Source organism: Oryctolagus cuniculus, chromosome 3 (assembly GCF_964237555.1).
Source record: "Oryctolagus cuniculus chromosome 3, mOryCun1.1, whole genome shotgun sequence".
Taxonomy (NCBI): domain Eukaryota; kingdom Metazoa; phylum Chordata; class Mammalia; order Lagomorpha; family Leporidae; genus Oryctolagus; species Oryctolagus cuniculus.
Window position 1 is genome coordinate 141196610 of NC_091434.1, and position 17813 is coordinate 141214422.

The following is a 17813-nucleotide window of genomic DNA, read 5'->3' on the forward strand; positions in this document are numbered from 1 at the left end:
CATTCATGCTTACAAACATGTATTTTTTTAAAAGATTTTATTTATTTATGTGAGAGGTAGAATTACAGACAGAAAGAAAGGTCATCGTCGTCTTCTTTTTTTTAAATTTGACAAGCAGAGTTAGACAGTGAGAGAGAGAGAGAAAAGGTCTTCCTTCCATTGGTTCACCCCCAAAATGGCAGTCATGGCTGGCGTGCTGCGCCGATTCCAAGCCAGGAGCCAGGCACCTCCTCCTGGTCTCCCATGCGGGTGCAGGGCCCAAGCACTTGGGCTGTCCTCCACTGCCTTCCCGGGCCACAGCAGAGAGCTGGACTGGAAGAGGAGCAACCGGGACTAGAACCCGGTGCCCATATGGGATGTCGGCGCTGCAGGAGGAGGATTAACCAAGTGAGCCAAGGCTCCGGCCCCTCAAACATGTATTCTTAAAGTATGTTAACAAGAATATGGGGTTCTTTGTTTACTTCTAATGTAAGCTAATATTTATGTCACAGAAAGGGTCATGGTTTAGTGAACGGACAGATCTTTCGAGTAAGAGAGTTGTGGCTTCCACTCCTGTTTGGACACTTACCTGTCCTATGAACTTGGCAAGTTTCTTAGTGACCCTCTTTGCTTTGTCCTGGTTATCTGTGAAATGACCTCATGGAGTTAGATAACACAATGTGCTTAGGGCATCTGGCAAAGCGTAGTGGCTGGATGAACCCTAGGATGTGTCCTTTCTCCAAGAAAAGCAATACATGAAGTAGTGGACTGGTTAATTGTAGCCCTTGGGATTGCCCCTTTTGCAACTTTCAAAAAGGAAGATCAGCTTTGATCTAACCAAGAAAATGCCAAGTGAGTGTTTAATTTCCCCAAATAAATAGGAATTCCTCCCCTCCCCCACTCTTCTTTTCTATGTACGTTTTTCAAACTCTGGTGATTACGATAGAAAGTTTAAAAAAGATTTTTTCTTTTTAAAATCTGAATTATAAATTCTGTTTCTTTGTGTTTTATGGGATAGCTGTGCTAGAGATCAAATTCTTTTAAAAATATTTATTTATTCGGTGGAGTTATAAAGAGGGAGAGACAGAGAGAGATAGCTTCCATCCACTGTCACTCCCCAGATGGATGTAATGACCAGGGCTGAACCTGGCCAAAGTCAGGAGCCAGGAGCTTCATCCTGGTCTCCCACATAGGTGGCAGGGACCCAAGCACTTGGGCTATCTTCCACTGCTTTTCTCAGACCATTAGCATGGATCTGGATTGGAAATGGAGCACACGGAATATGAACTGATGCCCATATGGGATGCCAATGTTGCAGGTGGCAGCTTAACCTGATGTGCCACAATGCCAGCTCCTACAGATCAAATTCTTTAAAATATGTTATTCTTTTATAATGGATGTGGAACAGTACAGTACAAAGGAAGGAAAATAAAGTGGATTCCTTAGATTGTTTACTATCTTGCCTTTCTAAAATTAGCTTTATTGATATATAGTTCATCATAGTATACAACAGACTGTGCAAGGTCTATAGTTCAGTGGTTATTTGCATATTCACAGAGTAGACAACAAAATCTAATACTTTTTTTTCAAAAAACATTTATTTGAAAGAGTTACAGAGAGAGATAAGGGGAGAGAGAGAGAGAGAGAGAGAGAGATATCTTCCATCTGCTGGTTCACTCCCCAAATAGCTGCAATGGCCAGAGGAACTGGATCAGTCTGAAACCAGGAGCCAGGAGCTTCTTCTTGGTCTCCCACGTGAGTGCAGGAGCTCAAGTACTTAGGTCATCTTCTACTGCTTTTCCAGGCACATTAGCAGGGAGCTGGATCGGAAGTGAAGTAGATGTGACCCGAACTGGTGCCCGTATGAGATGCTGGCATTGCAGGCAGAGGCTCTACTCATTATACCACAGTGCCAGCCCCGATCTAGTACATTTGTATTATCCCTAGAAGAAACTCATTGCCCCCTAGTCATCACTGACCGGTTTCCTTACCCTGTAAGCCTTGGAAACGACAAACTGGTCTATTCTGTGTATTTTGTATAAATGGACTCACATCGTATGTGGTCCTTTGGGACTATCTTCTTACAGTACTTTACCTACTCATACTTTGGAGAAAAAACGGAAGCTTCCAGAGTTGCTCTATTGAAGTTTTGCTTTTCCACCAGTGGCAGCTGTGGTTCACGTTCTTTTGTTTTGTGTTATCATTCACCAGTGTGAATGATACATCATCCTCATCATTATGAGCCTAGTATGATGCCCGTCACATGGGGGTGCTCAGTTTATCCTTACTGCCTCCTCTTCTCCACCCTCAAGCCTTGATATGCACACCATTCGGCATTTGTGCTTGTTCACTAATGCTAACTAGTAAATCTGAGAACTTATTGAAAAAAATTTACATTCTTTCATTCATTCATCCAACAAATTTTATTGAGCACATGCTGTGTTTCAGTCATGGAACCAGGCACTCTGAATGAGTGCATAAGACCTGTGGTAAATTCCCAGGTATCTGATCAGAATATCCAGAGGAGACGTGTGGACAGAGAGGCATGGCGGTGAGTGCTTCCAGCTGTAGAGAATCAGGGATGGCCCCGTGGAGAGTGCGCTGTTTGCTTATGGTCGCAAAGGGATGAAGGAGGAAGAGAATTTAACTTGAGGAATGAGATTAGTTCAGTACAGGAATGGGAAGTCATCTCCCCGTAGGTGGCAACCAGAGTCCATGGAGAGAAATAATGGGAGACACAGCTGGGAGGAGGACTGGGGAGTTCCCGGGCCAGCTTGCTGGCGAGCTAAGGACACCTCCTGGTGAGAGTGAGGGTGGACATGTCAGCAGGGGAGAGTTTATCCCTTGTGTAGGTTGTGTTGGACACGGCTCCTGAGTATGGCTTGAGTTCAAGGGAACATGCTTGTGACTGCAGATATGCAAGAGATCCAAAAGGATCGCTGTGGGGTTGGTTGTCAGGATTGGAGGTGGCTGTTTTTTCTTTTCTTTTTCAAGGTGTATGTATGTATGTATGTATGTTTGAAAGGCAGAGAGAGAGAGAGAGAAGTTTATCTCGGGATTTTCATTTTCCATTCTCTCCCCAAATGGCTACAACTGGCAGGGCTGGTTCAGGCCAAAGTCAGGAGCCGGGAACTCCATCTGGATCTCCCATGTGGGTACAGGGGTCCACACACTTGGGCCATCCTCCACTGCCCTCCCAGGTGCATTATCAGGGAGCTGGATCGGAAGTGGAGCAGATGGGACTTGAATTGGTGCTCATGTGGGATGCCCACAGTGCAGCTAATGGCTTAACTCATGCACTAAAATGCAGACCCCAGTCTTTTTGAATGCTTGGAGACTACCACTCCTAAGCCAGTCTTCACAGTAATGGAGTGTAGGTATAATTACTATACCCATTTTCCAGATAAACAAATTAAGGCTTGGTTATCCTCTACCTCTGTTGCTCTTCCCCTCCATGGTCTTCTTTCTGTTTAGCTTCTCCAAGTGATCTCTCAGTTTTCCTTCACCAATGTCTCCCCCTCTGTGTCTCCTTTGTTCAGATCCTCATCTCTGTAATATGGCAAAGGTTGTGATTGCCTGCAGGTCAACATGTGGACTCCAGAGTCCTTTCATCTGACCATAAATCGGGTCAGTCTTTGTGTGTGCACTTGTGTAAGAAGATGCTTCCCAAGGCCTGGCATTGTGATGTAGCAGGTAAAGCTGCCACGTGTGATGCAGGTATCCCATGTGGTTGCTGGTTCGAGTCCCAACTGCTCCACTTATGATCCAGCTCTCTCTACTAATGCGCCTGGATTAGCCTAGTGAGCCGCGGCGCCGGCTTTGGTTGTGTTTTAAGACTTACTTATTTGAAAGGCACAGTCAGAGAGACAGACAGAGATCTTCCATCCACTGGTTCACTCCCCAGATAGCCACAGTGGCTGAAGCCAGGAGGTTTATCTGGGTCTTCCATGTAGGTGGCAGGGACTGTGGCACTTGGCTATCTTCCATTACTTTCCAAGGTGCATTAGCAGGGAGCTGGATCAGAGGTGGAGCAGTTAGGACATGAACTGGCACCCACATGGAATGCTGGTGTTGCAGACGGAGGCTTAACCTGTTGTAGCATAGCACCGGTCCCCTTAAGAGGCCTTGGTGTTACTGTGCAGCGTGGACACCGGGCCCAGTTCAGTAAAAGCAGCTTTATAGGAGCCTGTGACCCCAAAACTTATTTTTTTATTGATCTCAGGTAATGTAAAACAAAACATTGAATAGCCACGCTGGTAGTGTAGCACAGCAGATGAAGCTCCTACTCGTGACATGGGCATCCCATGTGGGAGCACCAGTTAAGAGTCCTGGCTGCTGTACTTGCTGTCCATCTTCCTGCTAATGCACCTGGGAAGGCAGCAGAGGATGGCCCAAGTCGCTGGGCCCTGCCACCTACGTGGGATATCTGGATGGAATTCTGTGACCAGCCTCAGCCCTTGTGGCCATTTGCAGAGTGAACCAGCAGATGGAAGCTGTCTCTCTTTCTCCTTCTGTCTCTGTCATTGTGCCTTTCACATGAATGAATAAATAAATCTTAACAACAACAACAAAGTAGAATAACTAGAGGAATAAGACTCACCACAATTTGTTGTGGTTATTGCTTAGATCTGCTTCTCCCCAACGTAGTCAACTTCTTACAGGCAGTCATCACTGGGTGTGAGCAGTGGTAGAAAATGTTAAGGGGAAGGAGTGACGAGAATGGTTTATGCCTGATGTACCCAGAGACAGTTGCGGTGTTGCACTTTGAGTTATATGCACTCAGAAAGATTCCGATCTGAGATCTCAGAGCGGCAAATGAAGATCATCAGTTTTCTTGACTCTTTCCAGGGCCTGCTCCTGAGGCCGTTTGCAGCAGCAAAGACCCCAGCTGAGTGCAAAATAGCTGCATCTCGGCCAGTGAGCTTCTGGCGACTACAGGAGAGAGCCTGTAAAAACATTAATGAACTTAGCAGTACACAACATTTTCTATTTAATTTTCCTTTGCCTATTGCCTTTGAGACAGAATATGCTGTGTTACTGTTAAGTCAGATTCAGAAGGACGTATGCATTTTCAGGAGAAAGGCAAAAATAGCTTGTTTACTGAATGACTCCAACTCTCCCAAAATAGCCCTTCCTGGGTGCTGTAATGTAGGTCACAATGTTCTGATATAATTTTTATTCTTTTCCCTGACTGCTTTTTGTCATATATATGTATAATTTATATTATATATATATACACATTATATATATATACACACACACAGGAACTTGACAAAGAGCTCCCAGTGCTTAAGCCATATTTTGTGGATGAGCCCGAAGCAGCCGGAGTGAGGGAAGCTGGTTTGAGGGTCACATGGCTGGGCCATGCCACGCTGCTGGTGGAAATGGACAACCTCATCTTTCTCACGGACCCCATCTTCAGCTCCCGCGCGTCCCCGTCTCAGTACGTGGGTCCAAAGCGGTTCCGGCGGCCCCCATGCACCATCGCCGAACTCCCCCCGATCGACGCGGTCCTCATCAGCCACAACCACTACGACCACCTGGACTACGGTTCCGTGGTGGCCCTCAACGAGCGGTTCGGGAACGAGCTGAGGTGGTTTGTGCCGCTGGGGCTCCTGGACTGGATGCAGAAATGCGGCTGTGAGAACGTGATCGAGCTGGACTGGTGGGAGGAGAACTGTGTCCCCGGCCACGACGACGTCACCTTTGTCTTCACGCCTTCCCAGCACTGGTGCAAGAGGACCCTGCTGGACGAAAACAAGGTTCTGTGGGGCAGCTGGTCTGTCCTGGGGCCCTGGAGCCGCTTTTTCTTTGCCGGAGACACCGGTTACTGCCGCGCCTTTGAGGAGATCGGAAAAAGGTTCGGGCCTTTTGACCTTGCAGCCATTCCCATCGGGGCTTACGAGCCAAGGTAAGTAGGCTTGCGGAGAAACCGCACCTGCCGCGCGAGCTCACTGACCCTGAGAGTAGAACGCTCATGATCTTGCGAGGCTGTGTGATTGGCGGTTGAGTGGCTACACTGGCTGGGGGCTAGGCGTTCCGATACAGGGAGTTTTTAAAGATTTTAAAAATTCAAGTTAAAAACTTTTAGTTGACAAGTAGAAACGTTACCAGGAAAAAAAGAGCACCGAAGTGTGACGAATGGCTGAGCCTCACCGGAAGTTCAGGTGCTCGTTCAACTGCAGTTAAACCGGAAATCGCACCTCGCTCTGGTCTTCCTGCTACTTTGGGTTGCACACTTTTCGCTCTGTGACTGGAAGGCTCCAGTGCCCTGGCTTAGCAGCTCTCCTGTGTGTAGCAGAGAGAAAAAGCTAGAAGTCGGTCTGCAGCGTTAGTCCCCTGCGAGGGTCTGGTTCCGTCAGTCCCGGAAGTGAATCCGGCGTGACTTTGTGGGGTGACTCTGCGCTCTCCCCGGGCCTGGCTTGGAGCCGCTGAAGGGCCCCCTGCCCCTGTCTGTTTCCTGGATACCCTTTGGGGTAAAGACAAGTGATTTCAGAGACCTGAGGTCTCAGTCAACGCTTGTGTATTGTAAAACACTGACCGTATGGGATAATTTTTAAAATGTTTTATTTTGTTCTAAAGCACACGCAGAGAGAGAGAGATACAAATGCTTTTTAGTCGTAAAAGCAGAAAAACGAGTATTTTTCTAGTTCACGGATGAATGTGATCTTTTGTTTCCAGCTGATTTTGTTAAACTTGTTAATTTTTAAATTTCACTGAACACATTTCCCTCCTATCTTTATTAGTGCTTGTGCCCCCCCCCCCCCCTTTTATTAGTTTCCTTATTTGGGGAACCAGATGTTGTATCCTCCCCTTCTTTTGTGGCTCCTGATAACGATTACAGTTATTGTAAGTCAATATTAGTTCTTGAATTTCACTTTTCCACTTCAGTAACTCTTCCGAGGAGACTTCTGGAAACACCAATCCACCTGTATTTTTCAGAACTGTGACAAATCAGTCACATATGGCATTGGTCTTGCTATCTGTTCTGAATATAGTGGAACATCTTATTTGTAATGAGGGAAATGGTAGCAGTATGTATTGACACATGGGTTTGTTGGGATGTGAAGCCTGCCACCAGGCTGTGCAGCTCACATCCTGCCCCTCCCTGCCTGCATTGCTGAAGAATTCCTTCTATGCCGGAAGGACGGTGGGGAGGACCTCCCTCGCTCCAAGAGACTTCCTTGCAGTGGGCTCACCCACTTCCCCAGTGAGTCCTAGCCAGTGTAGAAATCAGGTTATCCATTCTGCCACACATGAGTGCGCTCTGTGGGCCCAAGGCGATTACAGCATTGGCAACTTGCGCCGGGAAGGTGTCTCTTGTCACCAGGGAGTCTATCCATGTCAGTTAAATTTCCTATTTTCGTTGTTATGCCTCAGTAAAAACTTTAATTTCATCTCAGATGGACATAAGGATAGGGAGGAATATGTCTATCCCTTCGATTTGGAGTAGGATTTTGGGAAAAAAAAAAAAAGCAGAAACACCAAAAAGCCATTTTTCATCTTGCGCTGAGCTCTGAGTGGTCCTGGGATGCAGCAGAATCCTGCTACTGTAACCTGGTGTTTTGGGCTCCCCTAGGGCTCAGCAGCTCCTGACAGTAATTAACCAGTGTGGGGCCCTTGCAGAGGCGTGCACTCCGCTGTGTGTTCTCTGGTGTGGGGAAACCCCTGGGCTGGGTCCCCATCTGCTGCCACGTGGAGCAGCGCAGCTTGACTGGGACGTAAATTACACGAAGACTGCGTGGATTTTCCTGCTCCAGCCTGGTCACTTGGAAAGCACAGAGCTTACTTGTACACGGCATATTTTTCCCTTCCTGTCACAGATAAAAATTCTTTTCCTTAAAGTGTTGGTTTTGTCAGCTCTTTTCTGGGAGAATTCTACAGGGTAGGTGCTTGCTCAAAGCTCTCACTAACTTTGGCTTGTCTAATCCCCATGATACTCTTACAAGGTAGGTGGGAATTTGGATTTCACAGACAAAAAACTAGAAGCTCAGAGAATCTGAAGGAATTTCGAAAGGGAATTCAGGGACTGCAGGAGCGGCCCAGCCTTCTGCCTCCTGAGCCCGTGGCCCTGGGCAGCCCTCCTGCGTAACTGCAGTGTCTCTAATCCTGTTAGTCTTCTCTGCTCGCCAAGTCAAACACCTCACCGTCAGCTTCATGGTGTTTAAATAAAATCCCATGAATAGTAATTGGAATTTTTTTCCCCTTCTGATCTTTACATTTTATATGAAAAGTTATTTTTTTACGATTTATTTATTTATTTGAGAGGCAGAATTATGACAGAGAGAAAGGTCTTCCATCCGCTGGTTCACTCCCCAAATGGCCACAATAGCTGAAGCTGGGACAACTCAAAGCCAGCAGCCAGGAACTTCTTCCTGGTGTCCCATATGGTTGCAGGGGCCCAAGGACTTGGACCATCTTCCACTGCTTTCCTAGGCCACAGCAGAGAGCTGGATCAGAAGTGGAGCAGCCAGGACTCAACCTGGTGACCATATGGGATGCTGGCACTGCAGGTGCAGGCTTAACTTACTACACCACAGCGCCGGCCCCAGAGAAGTTTTGTTTGCTTGTCACCATCACAAGTTCCAAAGATGTCATGTCCACAGGACATTCAGGTTCTTTTGCAATCGGACATTGGGTTTCTAGCTCTTTCCCCATTACTCAGTTTCTTTGATTCATACCCAGGATTACAAAATATCTGCTGTGAAGTCATCAGCATATTTTCATGATAAATCTGTAAAATCAAAATACACAGAAAACAAAAATATTACTGTTCAGACGGGAATTTGACTTGAGGCTTATTTATTGTAAAAGAAAGACTGTCGTGTGAGTGTGCAGGTGTGTGTGTGTTTTCTTGGTAGAAAAGTGGACTTAAGGAAAATGGTCTCTGCACCTATTGTGACTGTTCCTGTCTGGCATCTTTTTGTCTGCTTCCTACCATCCTGGTTCCTAGCTTTGCCACACCCCCACCTCCCACTCGCCGCCCCGCCACCCTCCCCCCCACATTGCTTGTGTTCTGTCCCCGAGGTTCAGTGGCTGCGCACTGGACTCACGGGGGGCAAGTCAGGCAGGGTGGCAGTCCTTATGAAGTGCTCCCTGGCTGAGTCGCGTTGAGTTCAGCAGCTGGAGCGTGGGGAAGGCGCCGCTGCTGCACATTGGCCACCCAGCCTACATTCTTAGATGTGGCTGATTAAGGAGCCAACGAAGGAATCAGGAAGGGAGCGCCAAATCACCACGCTGAGCGGCTGGCATTCCCCGTCATCCTGTGCAGAATCTTAAAGGCTGGAGAGAGGAAGCCATTGTCAGAGCTTCTGTAGGCCAGAATTAATGACTGCTGTGTCCCGTCAGGTGGTTTATGAGATACCAGCACGTGGACCCTGAAGAGGCGGTGAGGATTCACATGGACGTTCAGACCAAGAAATCTGTGGCCATTCACTGGGGAACCTTTGCCTTAGCCAATGAGGTGAGTCCGCTGGCGAGAAGCAGGGCGTCGGGGACGTGCACGAGCCTGAGAGGGCTCAGGCGTCCCTGTCCCCAGCTGTGTTTTCCGAGGCTGCACGGGGCGTCGGACCCTGCACAGTCATCACAGTCCCTGCGTGCGTGAGGCTGGCACGTCGCCCCAGTTAGTCACGACATACGCACCTGCAGAGGGAGAAACGGTCCTCTTTCTGGGCTGGTTTCTTTCTAGTTAACAAAGCATGAGTTTACATAACCAAGCGTGTGTGTAGTCCCGGGGATAGGACAGGGAGCCGTCCTGTCTTCCCCTGCGAGGAGGCTTCCGTTCTGGTGGATGATGGGAGACGCACACGTGAGACGGGTATTGGAAGGGGAGGTGCTGTAGTGCGGCACAGCTGGTTGGTCTCAGAGTTAGGGCCTGTTTCCCCCAGGAGGGATCGGGCAGGCCTCACGGGAAGAGTGGTGCCTGAACCTGGCCGTGTGAAGGCTGGAGGAAGGCGCTGCCACGGGGGGGAAGGGCAGAGCAGGGGCTCGGAGGCAGCAGGCGTGGGGCATGGTGAGGAGTCAGTTCAGCAGGAGGGTGGACGATGAGGAGGGCCATGGAGAAGGAAGGCTGGGCAGTGTGGAGCTTTCTAGAAATGTGTTATTCACCCAGTAAACCCTGATCCGGCGTCTACTGTGGACCAGACATTGGGATTCGTGAGGCTCTAGTCCTAGGTGAAGACAGAGAGCTGATTGTTCCCTGAGGGAGCTGGCGCCTAGAACTCTGCTACTAGCCTGGGTTCTGGGATCCTGCATACGGTAGGTTACAGCCTTCCCTCCTGGGCTGGATCCAGGACCAGCCGTAAGCACAATTTTGAAAGACACGGTTGGAATGTGACTTCCCACTTTGCTTTCTATGGCATCTTCCACATTCCAGGGCTTTTCTAGGAACCTACGTTTTCTTGCGTTTTGAGAAGTTCCCCCTGTCCCATTTCTGGCTTGGCTTCTCTCCCAAGTAGGATGCAGCTTGTTTCAAAATTACTTCCCATCACTCAACTCGGCAGCGTGCTGTCACTGTTCTTAGTCCTGTTGTTGGAGGGTGGAGTAGAACTCATGAATGAGTGAGTGAATGAAGGAATGAGTAAATAACCATGGGATGGGATGGAGGATGAATGGGAATATAAATGTGAATGTGTGTATTGGGACAGGGGAAGCTTAGACTGTTCCAGGGGCATACCACTGTATCGGGTGGGGATTCCTTCTTCCATATGTGTGTGTGTGTGTGTGTGTGTGTGTGTGTGTGAAAGAGAGAGAGAAGGAGAGAGAATGTTCCATTTATATATAAATATATACATATATCAGTGTTGGATGAAATAATACTATTTTATTAAACCTGTATAAAGAAAGTGATCAAGGAGACTTCTAGATTTTTAACCTGCATAGTTGGGTAGTCAATTGTCATATTTTATTTTTTAATTTTAAATTTTTTTTTGACAGACAGAGTGGACAGTGAGAGAGAGAGAGAGACAGAGAGAAAGGTCTTCCTTCCATTGGTTCACCCCCCAAATGGCTGCTATGGCTGGCATGCTGTGCTGATCCGAGCCAGGAGCCAGATGCTTCTTCCTGGTCTCCCATGGGGTGCAGGGCCCAAGCACTTGGGCCTTCCTCCACTGCCTTCCTGGGCCACAGCAGAGAGCTGGCCTGGAAGAGGAGCAACCAGGACAGAATCCAGCACCCCAACTGGGACTAGAACCCAGGGTGCCGGCGCCACAGGCAGAGGATTAGCCTAGTGAGCTGCGGGGCTGGCTAGTTGTCATCTTTTATTGAGATGGGGAGAATGAGGAGAAGGGGAAAACTTCAGTCATTCAAAATTACTGTTATTCGGCCTTCAAGAATTATTCTGGTTATTAATCATTCCTGTTATCTTTATTTCTAAATGAGACATGTAATAAAACCTCATTTAGCCTTCAGCAATTTAGAATTCGTTCACTGTTTTGACATATACTTGAACAAATCAGACAGCATGAGTTTGTTAAATTGTAAGGTAGATGGAATTTTCAGAGAGGATGCTTAGCTTATCATTCTAGACTCTTTAAAGCTATTTGCATATAAACAGTTATAAGCACTGCTCACTGTAATACGGGCAGGATAAGAATGTTCATAACTTGGCAACCCTGAATTACTGTTTGTATAGCAACATCTGATTTATCTGGTGCATGATGAGTGGGTATCCTAGATGTTATATTTAAGCACCAGAATTTAAATCAGTAGTTTTGACAGAAATAGATTTTAAATATTACAAGATATATAAGTTAACTCTTTTTATATTTTAATTTGTTTTTATTTATTTGAGAGAGAGAGAGATGGTTGGATCTTCCATCTGCTGGTTCACGCCCCACGTGGCTACATTTTCGGCTGCTTTCCCAGGCACATTAGCAGGGAGCCAAGTCTTGAACTGGGATGCCAGTGTCACAGGCAGTTGTTTAGTCCTCTCTGCCACAATGCTGGCCTCATGAGTTACCTTTTTAGAGGATCCAGCTCTGTCTTTTATTTGGATGGTATTCTAGTGGATCATAAAACCCCCTTTAGGTACCTGGTTGCCTGGCCCTTAACAGATCCAGAGCGTTGGCGACTCTTCTGCTTTGCCCTCTTGCTGATCTCTGATCTCCTGTGTTGGTTTGTATGTGGTTGTTTGGCCGCATAGCTGTGGGCATTTTTTTCTCTGTGCTCAGACCAGTTACCAGTCAGGTGGAAGTCTCTCTTGCCCACTTCCAGAGTCAGTGACCTTTGAAGAAACTCAGTAGATCTGGCTGAATCTGAGGAGATGAAAGACAGAGAGTCTACTTTCAACCTACAACATCTAAATCCACATGTCATTCTCCACACACGAGTTACAGCTTGGGCAAGACATGATCAGTGTAGGGTGACTGTGTGTGTATATTATTGGCCCAGATGTGTAAAGAGTGGAAGAGGAAAGAATTTAACAAAAGGAGTTGTTTTTGCAATGGGAAAGAATTTCATCCATTTGAAGTCTCTAAAATCATTTTGCAAGAGAAACTTACTGACTTAGGAAATTATTTAGTGGCATACTAGTGATATTTTAATGTGTATACAAGTAGATTCCTGTTAACAGATATTGGTTACCAAGTGGTTCCCTTCAGCAATACTGAGTAACCGAGGTACTTGGGCAGCAGTCACTTGAAAGGCATCCTTGACCCTCCAAATGTAGCTGTAAGCCGGGAAGTGAGGTGAGGGGAAAACACCTGTGTGTGTGACAAATAACTGTACCAAGCCAGTGCATTTGAAGCCCCAGGAAACTCTCCCTGTTTTCCCCTGTGCGTCACTGGCGGTCCCGTCTTGGCTAACTCCTCTGAACATTGAGTGCCTCTTTCCTCTACCTGGTTCCCCCCATGAAGCTGTCATCCAGCCATGTCCACTGCACTGCCCTAGCTCAGATGTTTTCCCACTATAATCTACACTTACATATCCGACTAACATGACATGGGCACGTAGGTACTAGAACTGAAGTCCGAAACCACACCTCCTAATCTTCCCTCCTACTTCTTTCTTTCACATCTCAGTAAATGGCAGCCCTCCTTCCTTGTACTCAGGCTAAAGCCTGGGCTTCTCTTTCTCTCATAGCCTCCATCCAGATCCCGTCTCCACCCCTGGCCTCAGCAGCTCAACCTTCAGATTATATGCAGAATTCGCCCCTTTCAGCCTGCTCTGCACACTGGAGAGCAGTGACCCTTACCACCAGAAGTGGATCATGACAGCCCTCTGCCAGCCACTTGACAACTTCCCATCGTACCCAGAGGCAAAGCTTCCGCTCCCACAGCTGCCCACAAAGCCCTGTGCCATCTGCTTTATCAGTGGTCAGTCCCTGGAGACTTCTGAGTGTTGCATTTAAAACTGGATCTCCATCTCCTGCACCCCTCACTCTCTCTTATCTCTCCCCAGGACACATCAGCCACTCAGATCTTATCTGCTTCCTTATTGTTTGCTTTCTCCTTTCTTGTCGATCTCTGTGTCAGAGTGGGAGCTCTGTGAAGGCAAGGGTTTTCATTTGGTTCCCTAGCCTGGCACAGCCTGGGTGCTCAGAGGGTGCTTGCTGCAAAGGGGAGGGGCAGACTGCTGCTCAGACACAGCTTGGTGCTTTCGCTTCCACCTTTTACAGCTTTTCTAATTGAAACTAGGAAAAAGTCCTAAACACAGCAAAGATTTAGAGCAAAAAAGAAACAACTACTGATTTACATTTTTCAACTTCTTTATGAATAACTCTTTTACTCCATGTTCAAGTTGTCCCAGCTTACCTGGAAGACATTGGGGTGGATGACACTGTTCTGGAAACTGCCATTGCTGTCTTTCGCTTGAGCTGTGGAAGGAGAAAGTAAAGGGAAACAGAGAAGCGTCACCTGCCGTGTCTCTGCTCGCAGGTCCTCTTCCATTCTGTCCACTATGGTGTCTGTTTTGGCTACAGTTTTTACCCCAAAATATTTGCTCCAGCATTGCTTACACACATACACGTGTCTTCTCAGATTTCTCCATCCTTCAAAAATGTTGGTAACATTCAGTTCCTTTAATAGCATCTTTGGCGTTAATTCCACCTAGATTGGAATTTCAAGGAGTCAGATAGTGACCAGAGGTAACGCAGAGTCAAGGTGTTCAGGCTAGGATGGCACCACAGGTGATGTACATAGGGAATGCATGCTTGATTTCCATGCCACAACAGTATTTCTATCTACAGTCAGTGTCTCTAACTATGGGAAAACACGATGAACTCAACTGCTGATGCTTCCTTTAAAAGAAAGGTCATTGTTTTACGTACAGAGCTCTTAGTTATTTTAGGCTTAATTATTTGAAATGACCCTCCATGAGAGTATTGCTAATGTCTCCTTTTTCTTCTCTCTGCCCCTTTCCAGCATTACTTAGACCCGCCAGGGAAACTGAGCGAAGCTCTGGAAAGATACGGACTGAAGCGTGAAGATTTTTTTGTCTTGAAGCATGGAGAATCAAGATACTTAAATACTGATGAAGAAAACGTTGAATAAATATAAGCAGAGGACTTTGAAAGGAAAAGGCATCATATGATAGAAGTTTGCAAAACAACGGAAAAGACTAAGAAGTTTATGAATATTATGCTTTTTTAAATCTTTGGCAACAACTTCTACAAGTTTGTGTTTTATGTCTTGTGTAAGAACTCGCTTACGCATATGATGACTAGTTCATATAAACTACAACAGGCCAGGGGCAGGGCACTTAAATAATGAATCGGCTATGGATGGTTTAAAGTGATGTCAGCATTGCAGAAATTTGTCATGAAAAACTAAAAAACATTCATTTTTCTGTCTTTTGAGGCCTTTGATAAAGTGAATCAAGGCTGGCTGCCTACCTAGGGTTTTCAGGGGCCTACCCCCACAAATATCTTCCTTATATTTATATTATAGTAAATGAGAAAACCGATTCCCACTTGCTTGTAAATGTAGCTGTCCTTGCTCTATCAAGATTTGCTTATATGCTAAATATTAAATGACTTATTTTGTTAAGCATAAAAACAGGAGCTTGGGCTCAGTTGCCATTTTTAAAGACAATATTTTTATCGTGGTGAAACATATATGTTTATATGTGTGTATAGCAAATTTTGTCACTGTCCCCATTATTCAGTATACAGTTCTTTGGCATGAAGTAAATTCACATTCTTGTGAAGCCATGACCACCATGAACTTAACGTTTTTAAAGAGGGGGGAGCAGTATATTCTATTGCATGCCTACAATCACTAAATCAAAAGCCCTCTGATTTGGGCAGAGAAAGGGAAAGAGTGGTTATAAGTACATAATTTAGGAAAATATTCTATTTTTAACCTAAAAGTCAGGGCTTATGCTAAGCACAAATATAGCTACACTGCAATATTTTATAGATGCAGATCTTAAATGTTAATAGTCCATCACCTTTGAATTAAATTTTATTTTCTCTACATACACTTGTTTTTGCTGATCCCTTAGAGCTAACTCTAACACTTAACTCTAAATATATCAATAAGATTTATAAATATTTTGTTTTCCATGATTCAAATGTCTTATATATTTTTGTATTAAATGACTTCCAAGTACCTTTGTAGCTTTTATTAAGTCGGTGTGGAATACTACCAGTGGCATAAAAGGATGGTGATTCTGGGAGTTAGCTGACCCAAGTTTCAGGCCTAATTCCCGAGATTTCTCAGAACCTTCTCTAGGGAGGGGACTGGATCAGAGACTATGGGATGCCTGTTCTATGTTTCTGATCCATAGACTCAGTGAAATGAACTTTATTCATACAAAGTAATCCAGTTAAGTTTTCTACATTACATGCTGCCCAGGCAGTGCTCTGTAATTTGATTTCCTTGCACGTACATGCACATGCTGCTTGTTAGCCAGTAAGTAAGAATGTTAGTCCGACTTCCATTTCATTGTCCATGTTCTGCATTACCTGAAACAAGTCACTGTGCTCACTATGCCTCGGTCTCCTCCTGTGCAACATGAGGATGACCCTGACCTACCTCCAAAAAATGTGTAGAATAAACAATAAAGTAATTTTTAAAAAGCACTTTAGAAATATAAGGGAGAAAATAACTTCTTAAGATATCACTGCCTAATTTACTGATATTTGATTTGAAAGCTAAAAGTAGGCTAATGCTTTGATTGTCTGTTGTTCCTGTTACAGATATTACCACAGATCTTAGGACACTTAACATTGAAGAGCAACAGCTTTACCCCACTCATTTTGTAAACCCGGAGAGTAATAGCCAAAATAAATGTAAATGGCCTTTATCAAAACTAATTATTTTTGTCTACAAAGGTTTGAATTGTTCAAGGGGAAATGTGTATGCAATGTGTGTGTATATAATGCACATGGATGTATGTGATTTGTGGGCACTAAAGCACAAAAGATTTCCCCATAAAATAAAATAAGCATTCAGGAAAAAAAAAAACAACAAGTACAACTGTTTCATTCCTAGTAGAGGTGAACCCAGGTGTTTAGCTTTGGGGCGTGTTGTCCAAAGGCTAGTCAACATTATTGTAGTCGGTTCTCTTGTTGCTGCACACTGAACTGAAAACTCATCGTACCTCTGCTCCACAAAGCAAGCCAAGTATATCTTGCTCAAGCATTTCTTCTCCATGAATGACCTTGGCATTAATTTTCTACTTTCAGGTATTATTTATCTGAGGATCTCTAAGCACTCAGAATTGTTGTGTTCTAGGTCCACTTAATCAGTCCTGCCCTCATTTTTCTAGGCCTCCTCACAAGCCTTTCTGTTGCCATTCACTTCCTTTCTACATGGACATTCTATTCACTAAGGAGTTTAGCAGACCTCATCTCTCTGTATAGAATCTTGCCCTGTTGAGCGGCCTCCAATTTTTCACTTGTCTACCATTTGAAAGGTTTATGTACAAACTGAAAAATTTTAAAAATTGCTAATCTGTTGTCTTCCCTCAATTTGGCCTAATACACAATGCAGTACTTTTTGTTCTAAGTCAGTTTCATGTCCTCTTTGATTAGTGAACATCTGTACCAATAGTGAACACTGCACACTTCATGCATTGCAGGCACTACACACTGCATGCACTGCACACTTCATACTGCAGACTGTGCACACTGCACACACCACATGCACTGGACTCACTGGCACTGCAAACACTGAACATTGGTGCACTGCACCAGTACATGCACTGCACACTGCGATCACTATACACAGGTGAGAAATCCAGAGTTCCAGATTCCTGCCTTCAGCCTCGTCCAGCCCTGGGTGTTACATCCAGCAGATGGAAGAGTTCTTTTTTCCCTCTGTCCCTCTGCCCTTCAAACGAGCAAATCTTTAACAAAAGTATGCAGGGTATTTGCTTGGGCACCAAGTAGACCTTCTATCATAGCTGGATTTTCAAATTCACAATTTCAAAACTTGAACCTGAAATAAAATATTGGTTTATTTCAGACCAGCAAGCAGTGCTATAATTGCATGCAGTGTGCAGTGCATGCAGTGTGCAGTGCATGCAATGCATGCAGTGTGCAGTATGCAGTGTTGCAGTGCGCAGTGTATGCAGTGTGCAGTGCATGTGTGCAGTGTGTGCAGTGCATACAGTGTGTGGTGTTGCTGTGTTGAAGCATGCATTGTGCAGTGTGTGTGGTGAATGCAGTGTGTGGTGTTCCAGTGTTGAAGCATGCACTGCATGTAGTGTGCAGTGCATGCAGTGTGTGGTGTTGCAGTGTTGAAGTGTGCACTGCATGTAATGTGCAGTGTATGCAGTGTGTGGTGTTGCAGTGTTGAAGCATGCATTGTGCAGTGTGTGTGGTGAATGCAGTGTGTGGTGTTGCAGTGTTGAAGTGTGCACTGCATTTAATGTGCAGTGTATGCAGTGTG

General features: G+C 45.6%; 1 protein-coding gene and 1 long non-coding RNA gene across 9 annotated transcripts in view; one reads left to right on the forward strand and one right to left on the reverse strand.

Moving 5' to 3' along the window:
* The window catches only part of NAPEPLD (N-acyl phosphatidylethanolamine phospholipase D), a 45155-nt gene extending 28770 nt beyond the window's left edge, over positions 1 to 16385 (forward strand). For all 8 annotated transcript variants that reach the window (XM_051848876.2, XM_070071203.1, XM_070071201.1 and 5 more), the window contains 3 exons: positions 5244 to 5890; positions 9328 to 9442; positions 14340 to 16385. In XM_051848876.2, the coding sequence (XP_051704836.2) occupies positions 5244 to 5890; positions 9328 to 9442; positions 14340 to 14468 (891 nt within the window). In that variant the 3' untranslated portion in view covers positions 14469 to 16385. The remainder of the gene's footprint in view (positions 1 to 5243; positions 5891 to 9327; positions 9443 to 14339) is intronic.
* Positions 11770 to 13864, reverse strand: LOC138849043 (uncharacterized). Its single transcript, XR_011387401.1, has 2 exons — positions 13731 to 13864; positions 11770 to 12233 (listed from the first exon to the last, which is right to left on the reverse strand). It is a non-coding gene; the product is annotated as an uncharacterized lncRNA (long non-coding RNA).
* Positions 16386 to 17813: the final 1428 nt, after the last annotated feature.